General features: G+C 41.5%; 1 protein-coding gene across 1 annotated transcript in view; it reads right to left on the bottom strand.

The window, feature by feature from the left end:
- Positions 1–15,918, bottom strand: part of DDC (dopa decarboxylase) — a 163,272-nt gene that overhangs the window by 58,349 nt on the left and 89,005 nt on the right. The window contains exons 10-11 of the mRNA XM_082259855.1: positions 11,618–11,637; positions 8,126–8,224 (exon numbers count right to left, since the gene is read on the bottom strand). Of these exons, the coding sequence (XP_082115981.1) occupies positions 8,126–8,224; positions 11,618–11,637 (119 nt within the window). The remainder of the gene's footprint in view (positions 1–8,125; positions 8,225–11,617; positions 11,638–15,918) is intronic.

Here is a 15,918-nt window from a genome sequence, read left to right as displayed (position 1 = left end):
CAGCCCTGGTGATTGGCAGAGGAAAGAATCTCATGCATGCTGGGATATTGTATAAATACCAAGGGCACATGTGCTCAGGTCTTTCAGCTGGAGAGCGGGGTGCTTGAGGAGGGGTGGCTGCCCCTCCCCTGTAGAAGTTGCCATGTGACCTCAGGTGGTCGACCTAAGAGCCTAAGAGTTAGAGAGGAACTGAACCCAAAGGTCCTGCAGAGCTGACTTGAAGGGAGACACTGGAAAGCATCTGATTCTGCATACAGCGAGTACAGATCTGTGTCAATGGGCCTGTCCTGAGGGGGGCCATCCCTTCAGCTAGAAGAGTCAGTGGATGGGTGTCAGTAAAGGGGATGCTAGAGAATGTCCTGAAGATAATGTAGTGCATCAAGTCTGTTGCTGGAGAGAGAGCAAGAAGATTTAAGCCCTTCCATACAAGTGGCAGTATGGTTAAAGCAGTGTGACTGCTTCCACAAGAAACCTGGTGAAGCCAAGAGAGAGTTGTTCTTATCAACTGTAAACAGTTCAAGTTGGAGTATCCCACTATTCCGTTCTCCCATCCAAGTTCCACAATAAATACCAAAAACCAAAACCCCTGAACTGTTTATTGAGTAACGAGCTTTTGGGAGTAAGGATGGATGAGTGAACTGTCCCTAAGTGACTGTCTGCAGGTAATCACAGGAGGCTCAAGAAGTCATCACACAGCTAGCCCTATGGGGACAGTGCTACATAAATACCCCTGAACCCTTTATTGTTTACTTGTTTATTACTGAATATTACTGTTATATTTCTGACTTCAGAAAATAGAAAGACGTGTTTTATTTTTTCTACTATTTTTATCATCATCTTTGCTAGTAATATTGTTTCCAGCATCAACAAAAAAGGTGACCGAAAAGCATCTTAAAGGGACAGCGTCTGTAAATATTTTTGTTTAATGAGTATAACTAGTAGAACTGCAATCGCCTACATAATGAGATTTGAATAAGTAACTTGTGACTATATACTAGGCCTGCGGAATATAATCGGAAGATCGATGCATCGCGATTCGACCCTTCGCGATTCTGCATCGATGCGGGTTGCCGGCAACATCGATTAGGAAATGACGTTATCAGCCGCGGCCACGCCCTATCGCGCAAGGGAGAAAAAAGTCACAAGATCGCAGCTGATTGGTGGATTAGTGCGGGAGCTTAATAAAAAGGCTCCACCCCTCCTCTTCCATCTCTTTGACGCGGGCTGAGGCGCAGCAAGAACATCCCCCACGTGTATCGGCGTTCCACCTGCGGCCTTGCAGCCAAGAAGCCAGCCAGCCAGCCAAGCCAGAAGCCAGTCCACACTCCACACAGGAGCCCCAAGTGTGTTGCATGCAGCCAGCATCTAGGACCTGGAGCCCAAGCGTCCCCATCGCAGCCAGCCAGCGCCGCCCGCCTCAGCGTAGCCGTCCCAGGCCCAGCCGCCACGCCACTGCCAGTGACGCCAGCCGCCCGCCACTGAGCCCAGAGAGCAGCACAGCACCTGTCCTCCTCTGCAATGCAGTGCACAACAACCCACACAGTCACACAGCAGGTATGTTAAGTCCGAACGAATAATTCATAATTGTATATTAATCATGGGGGTCTTGAGTCTGTATCTCTGGGGGATGTCTGTGATGGGGGGGGGGCCTTGGACAGGGGACGGTCGGTCGGGGCCCGGGGGTACTGTTCTGCTGTGGCAGGCTGGCAGCCAGGGGGGCTCTCTCTGAGTGTCAGTGGGGGGTCTCTGTCAGTGTCAGGCTGTGGGGGTCTGGGCAAGGGGGGGACTCACTCAGTGTTTGTCAGTGCTGTGGGGGATTGGGGAAGGTGTGGGAGAGTGGGACATCCAGGTCTCTGTCAGTGTGTCAGGCTGTCAGCTCAGCTGTGGGGGGAGGGGGGTCTCTGTCAGTGTCACTGTCACAGGCAAGCAGCTGTGGGGTAAGGGGGGGTCTCAGTGGCTCTGGCTCAGTGCATGCATAAGAGGGAGTCTGACAGACAGACAGACAGTCATATTTTATGAAAGATGTTGCTTGCCTGACTTGTTGCGGCTTAGTTTAAAGTGGTATTTTTTTTTTAAAAACACACAGAGTTTGGCAACTTACGTCATCCGTCTCCGTCACATACGTGGTAGTATGGTAATGGCAGAAGGAGAAAAAGAGTGAGAGATAAAAAATGCACCTAGCGTTTTAAGAGCAAACATCTGGGCACATTTCGGATTTTACGAACACACAGGGAAGCGTGAGTTGGACAAGACACACGCCGTGTGTAAAGCCTGTCACACAAAAATTAAATACCTAGGGAATACTACGAACTTGAGAAACCATGTTAGCCGTTTTCACTCTGAGTTAGTAACACCTGTCGCCACCAGCAGTGCCACCACTGCCAAGGAAAGACTAGACCCAGATCAGCCAAGAATTGATGCCATACTGTCAACTTATCCGCCCAACTCTGAAAAAGGGAAGAAACTAACCAAAGCTGTGGCAGCTTTCATTGCCAAGGACCTACGGCCTTACTCAGTTGTGGACAGCGCCGGGTTTCGCTACCTTTTGAAGACACTAGAGCCACGTTATAAGATCCCGTCATGCAGTCACTTTACAGAAAACGTTATACCTGCGCTCTACCACGACACCAAAGCTCAGGTTCTTGCGTCAATGAACCAAGCCAGTCGAGTCGCAATAACGTGTGATTCATGGACTTCAGTCACAACGGAGTCCTATGTTTCAATAACAGCACATTACGTTACTAAGGACTGGCAGGTCTTGTCACATGTGTTGCAAACGAGAGCCATTTATGAGTCTCACACAGGTGCTCATCTGGCAGAGCTACTGTCTCATGTCGTGGAAGAATGGCAGCTGTCTGATAAATCTGTAGTGCTTGTGACCGACAACGCAGTGAACATGATAGTTGCAGCTCAAGTTGGTAAATTTCCTCATGTTAAATGTTTTGCCCATACACACAATCTTGCATGGAAAAAGGGGAAAACTGCGCTAGATATCAAAGAAAAAGAATAGCAGCAACTTAATATGTGACAAACATCCAAGCAAACAATAAGTGAGGGAAGCTGCGCTAAGTGACAAGAACCATATGTGATAATATGTCCAGAAAAAGTCCCAAAAATATAAATATTGCTGAATCAACAGAAAAATTCCAAAACTTCAACCGAAAATCCACAGGTGCAAACAATGAGTGTAATTACTGCTTACCAGATGCAGCAGTATTGTTAGCCTTGAGCATATATGGCCAAGCCGGATGAAGATCTGTGGGGGATTCCTCACCAACGGTAGCCGACCCAGGAGCACAATTATGTGGATGTTGGAGTAAAAAACAAATACAAAAACATAGCGTGATACTGTATATTGAAAATATGCTATAACCACTCCCGTATGTGTCAGGAAAGGAAAGTGCTGATAGAAACCACCACCATCATAGGCAGCTTACCAGAATAAAAAGTAAATAAGGCAGATCGATCAGTACAATCCCAAATGAATGGAATATTAAACCGTGAGATGAGCCACCACCATATTCACAATCTAATTACCGGATTTGTGCAGGTATATCAGGTGTAAGGTAACCAACTCAAATGAACGTGTGACCCCGTTAGGACCATCACCATATATCCCCGCTTACCAGAAATAGGCAATGTTAATGCATATATCCCACATCCGGATGACACTGGGTTTAAAATCCTGTCCCCTGTGAATGGTCCGGTCCCTTTTTCAATGAGGCTGACCCGCAAATAAGGCTCCGGTGTTCACATATAAATGATAATGGAGAATCCCATAGTGTAAAACCATTTATTTTAAGAACAAATTAAAAGAAATGCACTTACAAGAATGCACGAAATGTAGCGCTGAATCAAAGCTGCCGGCCGGACAGCTTCAAACACCCGCCTGAGCGTCTCGTAGAGGTGACGTCAGCACGCCGCGACCAAGCCAGTCGAGTCGCAATAACGTGTGATTCATGGACTTCAGTCACAACGGAGTCCTATGTTTCAATAACAGCACATTACGTTACTAAGGACTGGCAGGTCTTGTCACATGTGTTGCAAACGAGAGCCATTTATGAGTCTCACACAGGTGCTCATCTGGCAGAGCTACTGTCTCATGTCGTGGAAGAATGGCAGCTGTCTGATAAATCTGTAGTGCTTGTGACCGACAACGCGGTGAACATGATAGTTGCAGCTCAAGTTGGTAAATTTCCTCATGTTAAATGTTTTGCCCATACACTCAATCTTGCATGTCAGCGGGCACTGAAAGGGGCCAGGCTCTCCAGGCTTCTCGCCAGAGTGCGACGAATATCCACATTCTTTCATCGCAGCACTAGAGTAAGCCACTGTCTAAAAGAGAAACAAAAATGTCTGGGCCTGAAGAATCATAAGCTAATAACTGATGTGCCAACAAGATGGAACAGCGCATATGACATGGTCAAGAGGTTCTTAGAACAACAACCTGCAGTTTGTGCCACCTTGCTGTCTCCAGAAGTCAGAAAAGGAGAGTCTGATCTCTGCACTCTCAATGAAACATATGTGTCAAATGCAGAGGACGCTGTGAGTGCATTAAAGCCAATGAAGGATGCAACCTTGCTGATGTCAGAAGAGCGCAACCCAACAGTGTCTCTCATTGCCCCTCTAAATGTACAACTGCTCCAGAGCATGACAGACACCATGGGAGACACACCCATGACCCATGAGATCAAGAATGCCATCAAAACAGATCTCCTGAAGAGGTACAGCAGTGAGGCAGAGAAGAAGATCCTTCATACAGCCTCTGCACTGGATCCTCGCTTTAAAGGACTGCCTTTTATTCTCACAGAGGAGGAGAGATCAGAGATATACAGAGGAGTGACTGAGGAGGCTGCATCTTTGGAGGTAATTAGAATTTCATCATGTTTCCTCCCAGGCAGCTAGAAGCTTAGCTACATTGTGTTGTGTAACATGCCCTGATTCACTGATGCGGTGTGGGAAGTGGAACTGTATGGTATGGATTACCGTGCAGTTTCCCACACCTCATCAATGAATCACACTCTTAGTCAGTTCAGCTCTTCTTATACTATAATCTTTTGTTCAAACACACAGATTACATCTAATAGAAGGACAAATGTGGATGAAGTGCCTAGGGAAAAAGCAACTGTGGAAGAAGAAACACCCATTGAGGACAGCCATTCTCCTCCCAAAAAAAAGGCCACAACATCGCTGCTCATGACTTTGCTGGGGCAGTCTTTCACTGATGGTGCAATAGAACCTAAGACCCCCTATGCCAAGGCAGAAGATGAAATGGAAAAATATTGTAAAGCCCCACCTCTGCCTCTCAATGAGGACCCTTTGAAATGGTGGCGTGAGCATGAGGTCATATTTCCCCTCCTCTCTCAGCTGTCAAAGCAATACTTGTGTATTCCAGGTACAAGTGTATCTGCAGAGCGGGTTTTCTCTACTGCAGGAGATGTTATAACAGTGAAAAGAAGCAGTCTGAAACCTGAGCATGTGGATCAGCTAGTGTTCTTACAGAAAAACCTACATGTTCCCAAATGCTAAGCACTGAAATAATTACTAATTCATGTTTTTAATGAATTAGTAATTACTAATTCAGTCTGCCGCCAGTCACCAGTCAGTCACACCACCAGTGTTGTTTTATAGCTTTATAGCACTGATAGTTTGTTTTTGAAGATTGTCCTGTCCAATGTGTCCATTTCCAATCCATAATCCGTTCCGTTGCTTCACACTAAAAGTGTCTAGGCAAGTAGGCAGGGGTTCATTTAACCCTCACTCAAATAAATAATATTAAAGTGTATTTTCTTCTAGACAACTGACTGACACCAAGCCAACCACGGTGCAGCATTATAGGAAGGAAAATCATTAAGAGGAATAACTTGTACATTTGAAGCTTAACCTCGAGTAAATCTTATCTTATTGGATCACAAATAAATACACCAATTGTGGATTCTTGTGTAATATACTATATTTGTGAGTTTGTGAATGTGACCCCCATAGGATTTCCTCAAGGTTAAGCTTCAGTTGACAATTTATTCTCTCAAGGATTTTCCTTCCTCTAATGGTGGCTTGTTGGCTAGCTTGGCTTCAGTTACAGATGTAATCGATGTGGTAGAGTGCTGCTCAGTGCAGTGCAGGTAAAGTTTTCTTTCTGTAACGTGACTGACTGACTGACTGTCGTGACAACTCAAGAGCTTATAACGCAGCTCTAGCATTAACTCAACACACACACACACACACAGTGTTTGTGTGTGTGTTGAGTTGATGCTGAGGCTGTGTATAAGCTTTTGAGTTGTCACGAGTCATGACACACACACACTGTGTTTAGTTGACTGGCAATGGCAGGGGCAAACACAATCACAGTGAACCTGGAACATTTTATATTTTTTACAGCTTTTCTGGCACTGGAGAGATGGAGAATGGCTTGTTTTCAAAAATGGTCCATTCACATAAGTGAATTGATATTTAAGCTTAAGCTTATATTTATATAACTCCCCTCTAGCAGCCATCAACTCAGTTGAGTTGACTGGCACTTGCAGGGGGAAACAAACATCACGGTGAACATGGAAGTTATGCAGCAGTGCACTATTGCCAGGTTCACCTTTGATGTTTGCTACTAGTCAGGAAGTGCTCTGTTTTGTAGAGGACAGGTTATGGCACACACCTGGAATTTATTGCAACGCATGTCTGTCTGCTGGTGTCTGTTGTACTCTGTAGCAATAGCAAGTGTAGGGGGTTCCCTCAACCAAACAAATACTAAAGGTAAAAGTGTATCTAGACAACTGAAGGCAAGCCAGCCACGGTACAGGAAAGGACATCCTTGAAAGATTAAATCAATCATACATTGAAGCGTAAAACCTTGATTAAATCTTTACTGGATCACAAATACACACAAACCTGACCTAACCTATATGCCTTGAGTTGTACCAGTGTGCCAAACTGCCAATGCCAAACCTTTCTTCAGTTCTCATGATTCTGATGCAGACAATCGTGTTGTGTGTTTTTTTGTGATCCCATGAAGATTTACTCAAGGTTTAAGCTTCAGTTGATGATTTACTCTGTCAAGGGTTTTCCTTCCTCTAATGGTGGCTTTGGCTTGGCTTCAGTTGGGTTTAATCGTGGTAGAGACAGAGACTGTCTGCAGGACAGGTAACGTTATCTGTAAAGTAAGTGACATAAAAGTGACATAAGTGAATTGATAAGCTTAAAGCTTATATTTGTAACTCCCCTCTAGCAGCCATCAACTAACTTGAGTTGACTGGCAGTTGCAGAGGGAAACGAACATCACGGTGAACATGGAAGTTATGCAGCAGTGCACTATTGCCAGGTTCACCCTTGATGTTTGCTACTAGTCAGGAAGTGCTCTGTTTTGTAGAAGACAGGTTATGGCACACCTGGAATTTATTGCAATGCATAATATCACATAAAAGGATTTATATATAATGTTGTTTTGTGGGAATTTATGATGACCATTTTTACAAGAATATTAGCTTGGCTGGCTGGCTGGCTGGCTTCTTCTATCTTGGCTTTAAAGTACAACTATAGGCAAAACTGTTATACTTTAAATGGTGGTAGACCTGGCTTATATTAATATTTTCTTTTATGAAGCAGTAAACTGCACTACTACAGTTTTTTACTAATTTTACTGTTACTTCTCGTAAAATACTAGTGTTGCTGTCTGTCTCTGCTATGCTATTTGCATTTTCAGACCTTCCTAAATGTTTGCAGTGCAAGTGCACTAAAGTATGCAGGGCTTGCAGGCCATGACAGGGTCCAGGAAAGTGTCCTTTTAAGCAAATGAAAATAAAAAGGATGCATCGCTGAATCGAATCGTATCGAATTGCGACCCTAATAATCGTAATCGCATCGAATCGTGAGGTAAGTGAAGATGCGCAGCCCTACTATGTACCCTGTGTGTATCTGGCTCTGATACTAGCCAGTGCCTCACCAGCCACTGACCTCACCACACATCCCTGTAGTTAATTGCATGTGTTTTACTGTGAGGACATGGACAAGCCTTTCCATGCAGCCTGGCAATTTAATAAAAATAAATTTATCAAAAAAGTATTGCTGAACATTGTTTGTGCTTTGACAGTCAGTATAACTTGCCATATACATCTTTTTGCACAGTTGTATTTACCTTACGGACATATTCCTGAAGTCCTTTCACCCCATACATTCTTAATACAAACCACAGTTTTAGAGAACGAAATCGCCTTCCAAGTGGGATTTGCCAGTGCTGTTGGGAAGGAATGTTTGAAATTAGCATACAACGTTTTAAAGATTAAGCTTTACATTTGAAGTCAAAATGAATGTGGCCACAGAAACTTAATATAGGGAATATGTCCAATCCTGTACTATTACCCTGGTGGCAAGACCTAAGTACTTTATCATAAGTGTTGGTTACAGGCTAGGAGCCACTGGAGATACACACTCTAGTGCCTTTTTTATTACAAGCAATCCAAACATGGTAGTCCACAGGTGCACATATTTTCTTTACCCCGAAGTGTTCACACTCCAGTGATCCCCCAAATATAAGAAAAGATTAGCCTTTTACCAGAAAATTAGACCTCAATTAGGTCTATCCATGCCTTAGTGAGTTTCACCCCTCACTCAAGGTGTATATGTCAATATCCTTTGGTAATGCCTCCCATAGTTACAGGTGGATGCTCAAACCAGATAGTGTGGAGTAAAATGACAAGAGGAGAGCTCTCATTGCACAATGTAGTATAAAATCAACGATTATTTAAAAAGTTACTCATAAGATTTCAGTAAAGGCAGGAAGTTTGTTAATACACTCGCTTACAGCCCCAGGGGGCATACTGATGTCACCGCTACTTCCTCCACGACGTAAGTTTCGTCGTAACAGACGTCCTTGATGGGGCAATGGGAATCCCATTCACTGGTGTGTGAACACTTCAGAATAATGAATATATGTGCACCTGCGGGCTATCAGGTTTGGGTTTGGATTTCGTTCTTCCTATTTACAATATTTTTGTTTGTATTTTGAGTGGTATCATTGATTAAGAATTTATGGCATATAGCATTAAGATTTAATAATTTATTGTACCATTCATTCTTTCTTTGGAATTTTACACAATTTGTATTTGTATGGATTGTAGATAGCGCAACATTTTCTGCTTTTTATGTCTTTATATGTTGATGTGTACAATATTTATGAGTGCAGCTATCAAACACTTTGTAGTAACATATTATATATATTTTTGATTTTGAACTGTTTGAAGCACAATTAGCGCTGATTTATCTATTATACAAAGTATTTTAATAAATTTCATAAAGTGCTCAGTGCTCCAAAATCCAAAAAAGTGCTTCATGCAAACATGCTGTAAAGTGCGCCAAACTCCCTTCTCGTATCCCCACTCACCAGAGCGAATGGACCCACAGCTTTTCAGTCTGGGGCTCAACCAGGCTTGTATCTTGTGTTGTGGATACCAGGCCTCTGGGCATCTAGATTGGGTCTCACTAATATTACTCTTGGGGCGGTTTTAGTGTCCTCAAGGCTCAATAAAACAAAATGGTGCTCATAGTTAAGTACTATAAAATTGAATTTATTTGCGCAAATGCAAAACAATTCACAAAATTGTAGATAAAAATGGGCATAAAACAACCATGAGGCTCTTCTGATGATGTCTTTGATGATGCCCTGGAGGAGGGGCGAAACGCGTTGACGTAATTCCGGTTCTGCTAACCAATGGCGTCACTTCTGTCCTCCGTGGAATGCATGCGGCAAACTCGGCAGAGCTTCATGGTTGTTTTATGCCCATTTTTATCTACAATTTTGTAAGTTGTTTTGCATTTGCACAAATAAATATAATTTCACAGTACTGCACTATGAGCACCATTTTGTTTTATTGAGCCTGGAGGACACTAAAGCTGCCCCAAGAGCAATATTGGTGAGACCCGATTTAGACGCCCAGAGGCCTGGTATCCACAATACCAGATACAAGCTTGGTTGACCCCCAGACTGAAAAGCTGTGGGTCCATTCACTCATGTGAGTGAGGATACGAGAGGGGAGTGTGGCACACTTCACAGCATGTTTACATGATGCACTTCAGCACTTTTTTGGATCTTGGAGCACCGAGCACTTTATTTGAGAATTTTTGAAAGACTTTGTATATGTTTTTGATATATTTTTTTGAGCGAATTATGTTGTATGATTATATGTTTTGATTTGCAGGCTCTGTATTATTATAATTGTATTTTTGAGGTGTACTTAGCACTGGGTGGACAGCAGCTGCAGATATTTTGGAATCACACACACATAGTGCTAGTATTTATATGTTTTTTATCTTCTTTACTAAGCCATTGTGCTGACCCATAATGGCATATTATTTTCTTTGTACAGCACCGTAAAAAATAATTGCCTCTTTTAACTCAACCCAGTTAAAGAGATATTTAAAGTTATCTGATTAAATACAGCCAGGCTTGATGAAAGAGAATTCTGCTTAATGCAAGTTTCACTTTTTGTTGCCTTTACGTTCAGAGTTGAGTTGCCAACACAATGATCTACAACTGGCTGTACACCTTACAAGATAATTGTGAAATCTCTATTACCGTGTTTCCCCAAAAATAAAACCTACCCTTAAAATAAGTACTGTGATTTTTGGGAGGCTGAAATATAAGCCCTGCCCTGAAAATAAGCCCTAGTTTAAAGTAGTTGTAAAATCCTATAATCCACTCTTTACTGTTTTATATAATGTCCAATGTGTGTGTTTCTGTAATATAATTGTGCCAAACACCTTTAGTATAGCGCCACTCAGCTGACCTCCTGCTGCTCTCCTCCTCTTCTCCCAGCTGTCAGCGGGGGATCTTGGCCTCTCCCTCTGCAGCGATCGGAGCAGGGAAGAGAGCTCCGGTGGGTCACAGAAGCGCCGAGCAGGGCTGTAACAAAGGTATTTGGCACAATTATAAGACATAAACACACATTGTACATTATATAATATTGTAATAGAGTGGATTCTAGGATTTTACAACCAGTTTTACTTGGTTCACACTGGGGGTTCCTGACAGGTGGGGAGGAGGAGAAAAGACAACACACTGCATGATAAGACCTACCCCGAAAATAAGCCCTACTATGTCTTTTGGTGTCATAATGAATACAAGACCTGGTCTTATTTTCGGGGAAACACGGTATATGTTCCACTATGCAATGGAAGTGTGAATATAATTTGAATTGACTGTTTAGGTAGGTCCTCACAGTTGTAATGTCTGTGGATGTTTTAGCAAGAACATAATGTAACAAACAAAGGAAATTTGCAAACAGACCATAAAAAATGTTAATATCTATCAGTGTGTAATGCAATATTAAAAAGTAATTCGTAAAGCATGCACTGTAAAATATTCCAAGGCCTTTCTTGCCTCATCAAAGGTTAGTATTCAGCAATTAGAAAGAGAGAGGAAAAATGGGATTGTAGTGTTGATTAAAAAGGCAGAAAGCACTGTTAAACAAGAAGACCATACATGGTTATTATGTGCATAATTGATGAGTGGAGAACTTTTTGAAAACATTTGATGTAAAAAATTGCATTGAAAAAAAAAATTCAGTTTTGACAATATAGCTCAACTTTTACAATAATTGCTGAAGGAAACAAATCTGAAGTCTGAACTTACCCTGTAGTCTGTCACAAGACCTAAAACATAAAAGATAAAATTACTTTTCAGTAGACCAAAATGTAAAATTATTGTTTTATTGATAAAATGGTTATATTGCTACTGTGTACTTTGCTGTGCTAAACCAAAATACCCCAAAGGGTTGACTGCATGAAGTGAAACTCTCTTATAAAATGCATGATATAACATATAAAAGGCATTATTTTGTTAAAGCAGTAGTAAATTACAGTTTAAAAAAAAAAAAAAAACTCCCCCTGCAAGGCAATGTCATAATGTGCTAGTAAGCATTCCATACTAGCACATTATTAGCGACTTACCTTAAAACTAAGCTCTCCAGAGGCGCGATTTCACTGCTGACAGAGCTTCTATTTTCACCCAGTCTTTCTTCCAGGTTTGCGGCCTCCAGCTACATGAGTGGCCGGTGGCGCGATGATGTCACTACTAAGCATGCGTGCCGGAGCTGCCGTTTACGGCACGATATGCTGGGACCTTCAGAGCGCATGTGCCAGTGACATCACCGGCTGCATGCAGTGTGAATTTCTCATAAACAGTGAAAGTTTAGAAGATATTAACCTCCCTGGCGGTATGATTCTTTAGGATTTTAGGTGCTGAAAGCGGTACCATTATTTTGCATGTAATTCTTAAGAATGAGCAGCCCAAACCAATTATTTACATATGATTTTTTTTTTTTACTGTGCGTTCTTCTTTATAACATCTCGGGTATGATAAAGTTTGAAACACAAAATCATAAATTATAATATAATAAAAACGATAAATAAGTTAAAGTATGTACGTATGTATACATATATATATATATATATATATATATATATATATATATATATACAGTATATATATATGTATACATACATACATACTTTAACTTATTTATAGTTTTTTATTATATTATAATTTATGATTTTGTGTTTCAAACTTTATCATACCCGAGATGTTATAAAGAAGAACGCACAGTAAAAAAAAATCATATATATATATATATACACGTATATATATATATACACGTGTGTATATATATATATATATATATATATATATATAAAGTACAGTAAAACTGCAGGAAAGGGCACTGGGGGGCAAACTAATGTGATTTTTTTTTTTTTTTTTGTTATGTATCAGTGTGTTTGGTGTGTTTTACATTTGAATTAGCCGCCGGTTCCACCCCCCTATGAACATCACGTCGCAGGAGATGGAAGCCGGGGCACGGAGAGGAAAATTTCTGCTTGATTGGTGCTGCAGGCTTTACCTACAGCATTGATCAGTATATTCTGATGGCGGGGAAGTCTTCCCACTGTCAGAATACAAAGACACATTGGGAAGGATTCCCCCATCCACCTCTAATGTGTGGATGGGGGGATCGGGTCATTTTTTTTTTCACTCAACCCACTGGTTGAACTAAAAAGCTGACTCATCTACGGACAGCTTTACTTTTTGACCACTGTGTTACTTACTCCTTTCCCCTGTACTCTGCGCAATACTGACAACTGACTCTGGCACTCTGTGAAATATGCACTCCTGACCTCTGCACTGTATGAGGTTGATTTACTAAAGGCCCATAGACTGTGCACTTTGCAAAGTGCAGTTATAACCTGAAAGAGCAGTTGCTCCAGAGCTTAGTAAATGAGGCAAAGCTTCAATTTGCAAAAAATACCCAATCATGTGCAAGGAAAATAAAAAACAGCAATTTTGCTTGCACATGATTGGATGATGGAAGTCAGCAGAACTTCTGCTCATTTACTAAGCTCTGAGGCAACTGCTTTTTCAGAGCCCAACTGCACGTTGCAACGTGCACAGCCTAATTGCCTTTAGTAAATCAATTCCTTTGTGTTACTTATAACTGACCTGTGCATTACACACTCATGCCCTCTGCACTCTGTGCATAATTTACTCCTGACCCTTGCTTCTTGTGTGTTACTTTCTCCTGATCCCTGCTCTTTGATCATTATTTATACATGACTTCTGCGTCTTGTGTGTTACTTAATTCTGACCTCTGCATTATGTGCATTACATACTCTTGACCTCTGCAATTTGTGCATTATGTAGTCCTGGCCCCTGAACTCTGTACATTACCTACACCTGACCCCTGTACACTATGTATTACATACAGCCTGACCTCTGCTCCCTGTGTGTTACTTTTTCCTGACCCCTGTATTACACACTTCTGACCACTGCACTCTGTGCATTACACACTTCTGACCACTGCACTCTGTGCACTACACACTTCTGATCACTGCGCTCTGTGCACTACACAATCTTGCACTCTGTGCATCATGCACTCCTGCTCCCTACACTTTCGGGTTGATTTACTAAAATTGAAGAGTGCAAAATCTGGTGCAGCTGTGCATAGTAGCCAATCAGCTTCTAACTTCAGCTTGTTCAATTAGGCTTTGACAAAAAAAAAGCATTGCAAAATCCATCACCTTGGCAGACTGGGCTGCACATTCTCTCATCCCTGCTGTGCTAAGACCATTCTATTGGCTACATACACACAGTTCCCAGTTCTCATTCTGGAACTTGCTGATTCTTCTTCTTTGAAATCTTTCCCAGGAATTTTACAGTACCTGATTACTACATAATGATGTAAGCTGTCATTGGAGGAGAACTTCTATTGAGGACAGTAACTTTTATTGAGGACAAGTAAATTCAAGGAGCAAAAAAAAGAAAGGCACTATAATGATTTGGAATGGCTCACTATTGGAAACAAGAAATGTCTGCATTGAAAAAGACATTAAAGGCAAGAATAGACCGTTGTCTTCCAGATGGAGAAATACTACAAACCTAATAGTATAGGCATGGGCTACACTTACAGCAAAAATTGTGAATTTAAATGTAATTTGTGCATTTATACTTCCTAATTAAAGTGCATTAATTTTCAATGACTGGCCTCCAATCATCTCAATTGTACTCTCTAAATTCAGATTAGTATAGGTTGGGGGCTTATGATGTGCTCTAATTAAATGGTGCTGTAAATCAGTAGCCACTAATGACTCTTATGTTCTTACACTCTTTTTCTGACAGTGAGGCATGCTCTTGACTTAGTGTGTATTTATGTAGCAGTGATTATAACCTTTCTGTCTACAGCTGTGTTTGACCATTGGAAATTGGCACGATTTCCTGTCTGGCAAATGCTGTAGGGTATTGGGTGCCATAAAATCCACATTTAAAGACTTGTAAAGATAAAAATATGGGGACTTTCATTGCTGACTTTAAAGAATCTATTTGTTTAACTAGTTCATGACCAGAATTTGTAGATTAATGTTTTTCATTGAGTTTTCCCATTCGGAGAGAAATTTCACAGATACTAGTGTACTCTTTTTTGGTGTGCTTTTGGATATGAGACTGCGCTATTTCTGGCGGCTCCCTGATGATACTAATGATCTGGGTCCAGAGTGTCAGCTCTGGCCTTGTGATCATATGAGGTTTGTTACTAGGTTGTAAGAAAATCGTCATTGCTCAAGCTACCCACTTTTCTCTTTGCCCTCTCAGTAACAACACCGACTCTGATTTTCTAAAGGAGTAGAGAATTTTTACCTTGCAAAGTGAGTTTTTACTTTTACTTATATTAGAAAATGGGAAGAAAAAAAAGGGAAAATTCTCTTTGGAAAGAACACCCAGTCACATGTAAAGAAAATTAAAACAAAAAGAGCTATGCACACATATGACTGGATAAATCTGCACAACATTACCCCTTTCACTAAATAAAGTGAAAATTCATTTTCAAAGAGAACTTTTACTTAGTTCAGCGAATGAGGTGACAATGTGCTAATATAAGTGAAAATTCACTGTAAAAATGAACATTCTCTACTGCTCTAGTAATTCAGGGTCACTGTCTTCACAGTGAATGCGTAGAGAAAGCAAAAAAAAACAGTCAGTATGGGCAATATAGGTTTGGGCAATTTGTTTACAAACTGCACTCCGGATCCAGACTCTCAGTAGAGAAAGCAATAGCGGAGTCTCACATCTAGGAGTGCAAGTAGCTGCACACTCCTATCTATGAAGGGTTAATCTACAAACTGTGTTCACAAAGCAGTTTAGTAAATTTCTCCATCAAAGTCAGCAATTAAAATGGTTGTAAAGGCTTAGGCTTTTTTACCTTCATGCATTGCATTGCATTGCATTGTAAAAAACCTTCTGTGTGCAGCAGCCCCCCAGCCCTAATATTTACCCCATCCCCCCATCCTAATACTTGCCTGAGCTCCATCTTGATCCAGCAATGTGCATGAGAGCAGTGGCTCTCCCGGGTTTCTTCTTCCTCAATGGCTGAGACAGCAGCTGGAGCCATT

This window comes from Pelophylax lessonae (genome assembly GCF_965119305.1).
Source record: "Pelophylax lessonae genome assembly, chromosome: 5".
Lineage (NCBI taxonomy): Eukaryota > Metazoa > Chordata > Amphibia > Anura > Ranidae > Pelophylax > Pelophylax lessonae.
This window is presented reverse-complemented; position numbering and strand designations above follow the sequence as displayed.